Source organism: Melospiza georgiana, chromosome 18 (genome assembly GCF_028018845.1).
Source record: "Melospiza georgiana isolate bMelGeo1 chromosome 18, bMelGeo1.pri, whole genome shotgun sequence".
Taxonomy (NCBI): Eukaryota; Metazoa; Chordata; class Aves; order Passeriformes; family Passerellidae; genus Melospiza; species Melospiza georgiana.
This window is the reverse complement of record NC_080447.1, coordinates 8,938,182-8,949,580: the sequence shown is the minus strand read 5'-3', so window position 1 is coordinate 8,949,580 and position 11,399 is coordinate 8,938,182. Positions and strand designations below refer to the sequence as shown.

Sequence of the window (11,399 nt, the reverse complement as noted above, 5' to 3'; positions counted from 1 at the left end):
GGAAGGGGAAACAGGATTTTTCCATATTTGTCCTCACAGTGTATTTTGTGTGTCATTGGAAAGAACTAGCATTTGAATGCCCACATATCATTAATGACTTGAAAAGGAAAACACTGAAGACCTCTTTCCTTACAGCCACTTTATTACCTTGAACTGATGTGTGTCCAACTCAGAGCAGGAGAGGGGAAAATAATGAAGCAGGGTCTGAAGGAGTTGTGGAGCTGCAGCAGAGTGTGTGCCTCAGACTAATAAGAAAAGGTGACCTAGAAACCCTGATTGGCAATCACCACTCTGTCGGAAGCCTGCAGTAATAATCCTCACTCTAATTGGATTAGATTGAAAATGAAAGGGTTTTTTTCCCCCAACAAATACCTGAAATTAATAACCAGCTCAGGCCCGGTGCATCAGTTACTATTATGAAAAAACCTGAGAATTAAATTGCTCCCTAGGCACTATATCAAGGGTTTACAATTTCTTCTTTGCAATTCTTTTGAGAACACTGAAGGACCCTTTGGGGCTGCAAAAGGACTGATTTAAAGACACACACTGCTTCCTCTAGAAGTAAAGTAGTGCAGCAGGAGACCTTTGTACTATTACTATGCTTTTTAAGAGGTTTTATTAATTTAATGGTGCAATTCTTGCTAGCTTTCAAAACCTCCAGCAATGAATTTCGTCCATAAACATTGCTGATTTCTGAGAACTGAGTGAGGAATCCAAGCTTTGAAAATGAATGTCAGTGGTTCCCTGCAGGTCACAGCACTCTCCTCTTTTGGTATCAGGAAGGGTGGGACAGGACAGGAATGGACCAATATCTGTCTGATCAGCAGCTCCCCACAGCCCCACTCAACATTTCCAGAGCCTTCAGAATGGCAAATGGAATCACCAGGACCAGAGATCACCAGCTGCAGCTCAAAGTGACAGAAGGGAGCCTGGCTCGAGGCTGGACATGGAAATGGGACAGCAAAGATGTGATGGGTTCAGTGCATTCATTTTGTTCCCCAACACTTGTGGTTTCAGCTGAATTACAATTATTTCCCTGTATCAGAAATTACCATTAACTCAGGCACTGCATGTTCCTGTTCTTTTAAAAGCACTGAGTGGACACACACTGTAACACCCCTGACTGCCAAAGCCAGGGTTAAATGTTCCTGCTCTCAGAACTGTTTTGATCTCAGTCAGTGACAAACCTAAAAGGTTTAAAATACATTTGCAGGCTAAAGCACTGTCAATACAAACAACCATTTTAGTTACCCAGCTTTAGGCATGGGCTTGACAGCCCCATTTCCTCCAAGGCTGTACTTACTTGTAGCCATCTCTGATGAAAGTGGCTGCAGGTGGCAATGGAAGTTGTTCAATTTTTGGAGGGACAGCCCAAGAAGGCCTGAAGATGCAGGCATCTGGAATCTTCAGAGGTAGGAGGCACTGGCTGGGCAGGATCTTCAGTGGAGCAAACAGTGAAGAGCCCACGAAAGGTTGAAATGATGGAACTTTGTGCACATACGAAAAATCCTGTAACACCAAGTGACCTTGGTTACAACAATGTGGTCAGGCTGCTCTTTAGATATTTCTTAAAATTAAAATCTATTGTACTGTTTGAACCCTCCACAATTACCTCTTTCCCCCAAAATGAACTATATTTATTCCTTCTACAAGGTATTCAAGAGTAGTTCCTTCAAGGAAACTCAGCTGAGGCTCCCTGTTATCCTGAGATGCTGCACAGCTTTATGGCAGGAGGTTTCACAATTGCATCAGGCTCATTTCAGACAAGCTGTGCCTGAAACATGAGTAGTGCACTATGAAAATTTCACACTACCTAACTTTTAGCACCTCATTTAGGCACTTAAAAGGTTGATCTTTGCAAGACTTCTGTACTGACAGTGAGGAGAGGCTGTCTCAGTGTGAGGAACCCTGAGGTGCCTTGAGGCAGCCTCTAAATAACCCCCACTGTGGGGGTTCACATCACTTTGGCAATAACTTTGTCAATCATTCCATGGAGTGTTAAATCCATATATCTAAACAATCCAGCAAACACAGTATCAACTATCAATGAAGTTCAGCCCAGCTGGGCTTGCAGTGGCTGTCACATTTGCTTGCAGAGAGTGATGACAAGAACTTCAGCCAGAGTTTCTAGAGCTATTCCAGCTCTTTCAGGAGAACAGAATTAGTCCTCTTGAGGCACTACTGCAAAGTAAAAATCAGCATGAAAACAGTAACAGCAGTCTCAGTATTTAACATCTCATTAGAGCTTTGCATTCTTTCCCTTGCACCTTGTCAAGCATTGAGGGATGAGGAATGTGTGGATTTCTATCTCCAGCTGCTGAATGCTCAGCACAAGGAATCTGCTTCCATGTTCTCAGGATGATCAGCAATGGGTTTAGTGTTGTTTCCCCCACTGGTGTGTATGAGCAGGTGTGACACACACAGAAGCAAGTCAGTTGTGCTGTTGGAAATGTTCTCAGGCAAAACTGAAGTATTTTAATACTCCTGTAATGGCTGTGAGGGAGATTAAAATATCTTTGGTATCAGTGACGCCCTGAAATCTGCTCCCACTCCAAAACCTTCAGCTCAACAAATTCCAAGACAGACTTTTCTTTTTCCCAGGCCCAAGTTTTCCTATTCTTGAATAAACAATTTACTGCACATGCAGAAGAGAAAAACCAGCAAGGTCTGTGGCAAGGCAAAGTCTTACAAACTTTATTAAAAAAACTTATTTCAAACCCTTGTAGTGGCATAACAACTTGTGGATGCACCAGCTTAAGATGGGCAATGGAGACTGTCCTGGAGCACACACTGAGAAGGTGCCCAGTGTGCCTCCAAGTGAGAGCTCAGGGAGGGAGGAGAGATCTGGCAGTACCAAAGCAGACTTGCACCATGTCCTGATGTCCAGCTGGCTTCTGCCATCAGGAGGGACACTGGGAATTCCCTCCCACATCTGCAAAGTCCCTTTCTCCACAGAAGTGCTGGGACAAGCTCCCCAGAGCTCAGCCCTTGGCAGGGGAATGAGCTGGGAATTCTGGGGTCTGACTGGACACCCTGGACTGGCACCAAAACATGGCAGCACAACCCTGGAGTGCTGTCCCACACACTGTGCTGCTCCCTGGCAGGGACAGGGACTCCCTTCTCTCCCAGGGACAAAACTGAAAGCTCCTGTGAAGAAGTCACCCTGTGGGACTTGCCACAGCCTCCCTTGCAGTCTGCCTGAGGGATGCTATTCCTGCTGGCAGGAAAATGTCCTGGCTGGCAGCTGAGCACATCATTGACACTGAACAGAGGCATCCATCAGTACCCTCACACCAACACACAGCCACTTCTTGTCCATGCAGCTGCAAGTGTGTCCCTGGCTCAGCAATGCAGACCCCTAAAAACCAGCCCTCAATCAATTCCAACTGGGCACAAAGGAGAGGGAAGGAGATGGTGCTGGGGACAGAGACAGCTGCTGAAATAGAAGGAAGGCTGTGGCACAGGAGGGACAAGTGGGTCTGAAGGAGAAGAATTAGGCTATACAATCAAAGGCTGGGGACAACCAAGAAACCAGAGTTAAAGTGGGCATCTCCCTTTTTATTCCCTGTGTAGAGAGCAGCTTGCTATAAAACAACATGCTGTGCATTTCCACACAAAAAGTGCATTTTTTTACTTAAAAAAAACCCCTCAGGCTGTATGCATGGAAATATGGCAACAGTACCTCTGACAAAGGTGGCAAAAGGCAGCCCCAGAAGTTCAGTAATGCAGGACACACAGGCAGAATGATTTGTGCCCTGCTCTTACCCTGTGATGGAACAATGACACAACCAATGCATAATCAGTGCTGATGCTGGGTCCCTCCATGGGATGCTATGGAGAAATGGCCACACTGGGATGTCACAGGAACCCAGAGTCCCCAGCTACAAACAGCTCTTTACTGAGACACTACAGGACTCGAGAGAGGAGGAACTAGGTGACATTACCTGACCTGTGTTATACAGAAAGTCAGATAAGAATGGTCCCATCTGGCCTTAAAACTTGTGAAGTAACATCAGCTGAAGAAGAAACAGAGCAAGTTCAACCCCTGGGCTTTCTCAGAGAGTTTCAACCCTAACCAAAAAAGGAACATTTCAGAGAGATAAAGGCAGCCTTTCTACATGCACCACTTTATCCCACAGTGTGCCAACCTGGCAGCAGGGAGGGGGGGCACAGCAAAGGTGCCACAGAGAAATTATCTAAAGAAATACATCATTTAACAGCTACTTAGCCACAAGTGTGGGGTTTTCCACACATGGACATTCTTTCTGTTAGGCACAGGGCTCATTTCACAGACAATACTGTTTGTTTCCTGAGAACACCCAGAACCACTACAAACATAAAATTACAAAATGTCTACAGTTAAAATCAGAGAAACAATTAAAAAGCTCTTCTACCAGAAAAGAATATTTTTCCAGCTCCAGGCTAACAGGTTCTTTACACAGGTCCAGCTCACATTTGTTAGTTGCTACACACACTACATGTGACTTGGTTATAAAACTCAAAGTGTGCATAGAGGACTTTGTAAAAATCCCACATTTCTGGCATGTTACCTTAATTTCTTCAGGTTTAGGGCTACCTAATCCATCCTCCACCTCCATTTTAAACTCAGCCAGCTGTGTTGGAACCATGTTAACCATAGGACTCTCCATCATTCCCAAGGCAGTCACAGTCTCTGAACTTATTCCATCTTTGTAATTCATCACTGGGGAGAAGGCAGGGTGCTGTTCTAAAGAGGGTGGTGTTGGGAACATCCTTTGGAGATCTGCCACAGCTGAAGAGGATGAAATAACACAGTTAATCATTCAAATACAAATTCTCAAGGAAATTCAATAAAACAGAAGAGACAATTCAATGCTAGCTTTTATTTCATTAGTTAAAAACTAGCAAAGCTTCTCCAGACTTACTGAGGTTCTGACAGCAGTGTAAAGTGTAGGCCAAAAGTTAACTCCTAGGGATAAATTCCCCAAATTCCTGGGGATACTCTGCAAGGTTATTGTTCAGCAGAATCAACAACCTGGTAGATGGACAAACAAATGCAGAGTTTACCAGCAACTAATAAATCCTTCATAACTGGAGAGCTGAATTGGCATTAACACCAAGCTCACCCCAGGGACTGTTTCTAAGAAGCCACAGAGGAGTTTCCTCCCTTTGCCAGAGCTGACCTAGCCCTAAACCAGGAGGCCTTTGGAATTCATGTGTCCTGAGCTGGATTTCTCCACTCAGTCACTGTAGCCTTGTCTGGTCTATGGCAACACAAATCCTGCCACAAACACAGGCAGCTCTGCCCAGGGGCAGACTTCCAGGCATCCCGAAGTTCCAGTGCCAGAGAAGCCACAAAATTATCATTTTCCATCACAAGACATTAAGCCAGAAAGATCCCTAAATGACTTCTCAGGAAATGAACACAATGGAATAATCCACTGTCTATTTTTCTTCTTTAAGCAGAACCAACCCCAACAGAGATACTCTATACAGTGTAATGCAATCAAACACAAATCATAGCAAAGTCTTGCATGTTCTCCTCCCAACTACAGCTTCCATATTTATTTTGTGTCACATTCAGCATAAATGGTCTCTTTTCCTGACTTAAATTAGGACAGATCCTCTCTGGACAAAACCATAAGTGGTTAATCACTGTAATTAGAGGAGGGTGAATTCCCACAAGTGTCTCCTCTTAGATACTTTTTTGGACAGATTTAATGCCCAATCCCATTTCCATACCCAAGCTGATGGGACACAAGGACACTCTTAGTAGCATCTGCAGCCTAAAGATTATGGAAAATTCATAAATTAATACACATGGGTTTCTGACTGATCAACACTGTGTTGTAGAAATCCAAACAGGTAAGGAGAAGTACTCTTCTCAAAAACGAACAGAAAAAGGCAGAAATAAGAGATGGGATTAGAATTATCTATGGACTGTGAATACCTGCACTAACAGTACATTTGTGTAGGATGCTGCAGCCTCAGGATGTGTCTCCACTCTACCTTAACAGAGCCAGCCCTGCATGGGATGCTTTTGTGCTCAGAGATGACACAGCCAGGCTACTGAACTCTTTAGACAAATGGATAACACTCAAATAGGGGCAGTTCTCTCAAAATGCAGTTCTGTCGGTGATAGCTGTCCCAGCTGAACCCAGTCCTTCAAGATCTGGAGCAGCAGAGTAAACAATGGGCTATGAATTATTCCCACTGTGTCCATATTCTTTTTCCCCCACTCTTTCAGTATCTGAATTTAAAAGCCCTTAGTCTTGTCCTGATACAGGATAAATTAAAGCTGAAAAAAAGTTCAGCAGAACGGAAGAAACTCTTTTCCACCAATATTAGTATGGAATACAAAGTTCAGGCTGGCAGCTGGATTGGCTCCCTCTGTTTCTCAGCAGAGAGAGGTGCTTTAGGCACTGGAAGGGGACAGGGAGGAAGGTGAAAATGAAGGGTGGCCAGTAGGGATTTATGATGCTGTACAAGGCACTTCAGCTCCCCACAGACACTGCTGTGCCTCCACAGCTGGTGGCAAGGCCACGGCTACAAGTGGAGTGTATCTGTTTAACTTCACACTACATCATTTTCTCACCTCCAGCTCACTCCACTTAGCAAAATTCTGCAGTGCAGATTCATAAAAAAGTTTAATTACAAAAAATCCCCCAACCCTACAGCAACAGGCAACTATCATCATTCATTTTCATGTGTGTCATGCTTGAAAAAGCTTTGCATATTTTAAAAAGCTATGGATCAACTAAACCTGTCAAAATCCAATCTCTGTATACTTCAGACTTCTACATTTGAGTAAATCAGCACAGCTTTTATGGGTCCATAAAACTCTGACTCATCTCCTTCAGACTGGTTTTTTTCTTCACCTCAATTTGTTCTCATTACCAGCTGAAGTTAATGAGAAGGTATTAAAGAATGATTTGCAGAGAGATTGGATTTCTGCTTATAGTGGCCACAGAAATCAAACACTCTTTCCTTCTCACCACAAAGTAATTTGTAATTTGATTTGTTACTATTGTACCAAAAATTCTCACCTTCCTCCTGTCCCACAAACACAGACACACTTCCCCTTCATCTCAAGAGAAATGCCACGTACACCAATAGAATCAGAGACCTGTTCAGGTCAGAAAAGCCCTCTGAGATCATCGCCTCCAACCACTCCCAGCACTGCCAAGGCCCCACTGACCCATGTCCCCAAGTGCCACATCCACAGGGCTGGTAAATCCCTCCACAGATGGGGACTGCAGCACTGCCCTGGGCAGCTGTGCCAGGGCTTTACAACCCTTCCAGTGAAGGAATTTTCCCAATATCCAACCTGAGCCTCCCCTGGCACACCTGAGGCCATTCCCTCTCCTCCTGTCCCTGTTCCCTGGGAGCAGAGCCCGGGCCCCCCAGCTGCCCTCTCCTGTCGGGTGCGAGAAATGCAGCAAAGCCCTCAAACCTCAGAGCACGAGTTACTATTCCCAACAGCTGTTGGCACAGTCCTTAGAAAAAAAAATCTTATTTCATACAATTTCAGAAGTTTCCTGCACTCCCATAACCTCCCTTGTCCATGTGCACAGCCTGCACAAGCATCACTAGCACAATCACCTATAAAAGGTCTACACCACACCTCCAATTAGAACCCAGCACTTTGATTTTAATCATGCACTTCCAGATCCAGATTAAACCCTGAAGGTGATTTTAGTTTTAATTTGTCAAATGTTCAATGCAATTTTCTTCCAAGACAGGCTGCACCATCATGGCCATGGTTTTAAATTCTTCGATCTTGTTAAGTAGAAGGATTTATACTTAAAGAGGGATTTGGTAATGGTTGAAGTGCCCAACAGTGAGCAGAGAAGAGAAGGAAAAGCTTCCAAAGGAAGATTTGTAACAAATCCCTCCCATAGTTCCAGACTAAGACAACAATGTCAACAGAAGAGTACTTCACATATCAGTAGGCTTATTCAAAATCCATGTCTGTATTACCACTGCCTCATATAAAAATGGCAATTGCAGCACAGGAGCACCCTCAGTGAGCTCAGAGCCCCTGCAGGGCTGTGCAGTGGCCCAGCGTCCCCACAAGGCAGCGCACTGAGCCAGGGGTGTGAGCAGAGGAGCTCGGTACTCACTGGGAGGATAAGGAACCGCGGTCCGGCCGTCCTTGCCCACCGGCCGCTCCTCGGAGCCCGCTGCCGGCAGCTTGGAGGAGCGCAGGGCTGGGGACACGGCCTGCAACAGCAAACACTGCAGTCAGCACAGCCTGACACCTCTCGCTGGCACTGCACAGCAAACACCACGGCTGCTTTTCTACTCCCCCACCCGCTGCCCACAAGGAGTCTGGATTTTTTCTCCTCTTTCAACACTAAAAACAAAAAGAAATATTTGCCTGTCTATATATCCCCCCATAAACTGATGCATTCATATAACTATGCATTTTTATAGTTCTAAACACATACAAATTATTTTCAAAATGTTATCGCAAGCCCTGGGCTTGAAATGCATGTGGCTGCCCTATTTAATTCCATGTTTGGATTACTTCAAGGTAGTAATGGGTATATGACACAGAGTGAGTCCAACAGAGGCAAATGTTAAGACAGGAAAAACATTAGAGCTGTCCAGGTCAACTTCAGAGAAGAAAGTAATTTTTTATTTTGACAGAACAGCCCTCTGGTAGATTTGCATATTAACTGTGGCATTTGAAGTGCAGTTTGTGTGGAACCATAGTAAGGAAATTAGTGCACTTCTAAAGTCCTGTCAAGAACGAGGCACAAGACTTTTAAACACTGTTATGTACTAACAGTCACTTTAAGACCACCTTCTGTATCATTATGGTTGTATTAGATTATGCTTAAAGATAGTGACTATCCAAATCTTTGCCTTCCCAGGCAATTTACTGCCCCTCATAACTGATATGAATCTGCACTTCCCTCTGTATTTCCTAACATGCAGCAACTATTTCTCTTTGCACTGAAATGAAGTGCTTGGAGGAACATGAGGTAACATGACTCAGAGAATTACTGGAATCCTGTGAAGTTGAATTTATTTTTCTTTGGGCAGGTTCTCAGACAAGGTAAAAGAACCCAACACCAATTAAAAAAACTTGGATCTTTTCCACCATAATTCTCAAACAAAAATTCTGATGAAAGCCTAGGACACAGAACTAGATATTTACAAAGCAGCTACATGGCTTTCCCTGTGGAAGCTCCTTACAGCCTGTCCATGGAGGACGGATCTCCTGAAGGATCTCTCTCTTTGCCAGCAATGCTTCCTAGCTAAAATCCAAGCCCGTCTACCTGGAAACTCTCTCTTTCCCATCTCTTAGGGATAATCTTTCCCACTAGGAATCTGTTTCTTGGCCTACAGAACACTCATCCCCACAAGGACTCACCCCAAGCTCATCCTCGTCGGAGTTGTCGAAGATGTTGTCGAGGTCGTGCAGGGACGGGGCCAGGTCGGTGACCTGGGTGAGGCTGCCGGAGCCGGCCCTGCCGGCAGCGCCCTCCTGCCGCGGGTCTGCCGGTGCAGGGAGGAACGGAACAGTCAGGGAAACTGAGCACGGGCAGGGAAACACAGCACGGGCAGGGAAACTGAGCACGGGCAGGGAAACTGAGCACGGGCAGGGAAACACAACAGGGCCAGGGAAACACAACAGGGCCAGGGAAACACAGCACGGGCAGGGAAACACAGCACGGGCAGGGAAACACAGCACGGCCAGGTAAACACAGCACGGCCAGGGAAACTGAGCACGGGTAGGGAAACACAGCATGGGCAGGGAAACACAGCACGGGCAGGGAAACACAGCACGGGCAGGGAAACTGAGCACGGGTAGGGAAACACAGCACGGGCAGGGAAACACAGCACGGCCAGGTAAACACAGCACGGGCAGGGAAACACAGCAGGGCCAGGGAAACACAGCACGGGCAGGGAAACTGAGCACGGGTAGGGAAACACAGCATGGGCAGGAAAACACAACAGGGGCAGGGAAACACAACAGGGGCAGGGAAACACAACAGGGGCAGGGAAACACAGCACAGGCAGCAGCACAACAGCACTTCTGCCCCCCAGCACTGAGCCCTCTGCTCTGCTGGAGCCCTGCAGGCTGAGCAGCAACCAGCCAGGGTGAGCCGAGAAACAAGGAAGGAGCTGTTGCTGCTCATTTAATATTCTAAAATAGATATCATTGTTTTTATAAAAAGGACAAGGAAAATCAAGTTTTTTCCAGCTTGGGGACTGTCTGTAGCTCTGATGTTACAGACAAAAGTTCAGATGTGATTTTTCCCTCCACATGTTATTTCATATAGGTATTTTTGCTTTGTAGACCAAATTAGAGCTGTAACTCACCAGTCTTAGGAGCAGAACTGAAAATGGACATGGCATCTTTTCCATCAGGAACTGGTGTGGAATGGCCCACTGGGGGGATTTCCTTGGAACCAATCCCATCTTCTGACTATACAAAAAATCAAAGAGATTTCATGGCTATGAATTTAAGCTATGCAAGAATAAATGTTTTCCTATGTCCAGGCAGACTCAGGGGTCAGAGTTAAATAGAAGATTTACAAAAGATTCCATGGACATCATTGACCTCTGACAGCCAGTCCAGGTAATTAACCATCTCAAATTCTCCAGAAAAAACATCTTTTAGAATGTTTGCTTGCACAGCCAAACACCAAAACAGCTCCATAAAGGATAAGATACATAAGGAACATCATGCAGGTAATAATATAAAATAATATTTTTTTTAAAAATTAAATATATATATATATGTCTGATCTTGTTTTGTGGAACAGACTTGTGTCTTCCAGAGAGTTGTAGAGCAAACACTGTGCTACAGGATAAATCCCACAAGAACATTAATGCCAAAGACTGGATTTGCACCTTACCTTGTTCTTTTTCAAAGGATCTTTCTCAGCCCCAAGTTTGCATTTTTTATTGACAGTGAAACTGTACTTGATGTCTCCATCTTCGAAGGTGTAAGGATCACTGGTGTCCCCCCAGCCTTCTCCAGGGGGTTGTAGTAGAGGCAAGGGGTCAAGATAGTTCAAGGTCTGCACTGGTTTCTGCTCTTCCAAAATTTTAAACCGTTTATTAGGTTGTGCTAAGAGCCTGAAGTGAAAATAAACAAGTAAGGCCAACATGAAACAAAACCAGCATGATCTGCAGCTGTCACACAAACACAGCTCACTCCATTCCCCATGATCAAGTAGAAATGTTACAAGCACTACCTTCTCAAATAAAGGATGTATTGGATACATTTAAACATTAAATACCTTACTGTATTAAGGCCTACTTTGGGACAATGAAAGAAGAATCAATTTTGTCACTGTATAAATGAAAACACTTTGAAGTCAAGCCTTCCTATGTTTTTCAGGCTGAAACTCTTTTCAGCCTAGCAAACTCCATTGTAATTATTAAACCAAATAGTCTTT

The 11,399-nt window shown here is 44.8% G+C and overlaps 1 protein-coding gene across 1 annotated transcript in view; it reads right to left on the bottom strand.

Annotated features, from left to right (window-relative positions):
* The window catches only part of MED13L (mediator complex subunit 13L), a 193,511-nt gene that overhangs the window by 21,139 nt on the left and 160,973 nt on the right, over nt 1–11,399 (bottom strand). Inside the window, exons 11-16 of the mRNA XM_058036755.1 lie at nt 10,854–11,076; nt 10,315–10,420; nt 9,362–9,486; nt 8,103–8,202; nt 4,551–4,771; nt 1,304–1,509 (exon numbers count right to left, since the gene is read on the bottom strand). Coding sequence (XP_057892738.1) covers nt 1,304–1,509; nt 4,551–4,771; nt 8,103–8,202; nt 9,362–9,486; nt 10,315–10,420; nt 10,854–11,076 — 981 coding nt within the window. The remainder of the gene's footprint in view (nt 1–1,303; nt 1,510–4,550; nt 4,772–8,102; nt 8,203–9,361; nt 9,487–10,314; nt 10,421–10,853; nt 11,077–11,399) is intronic.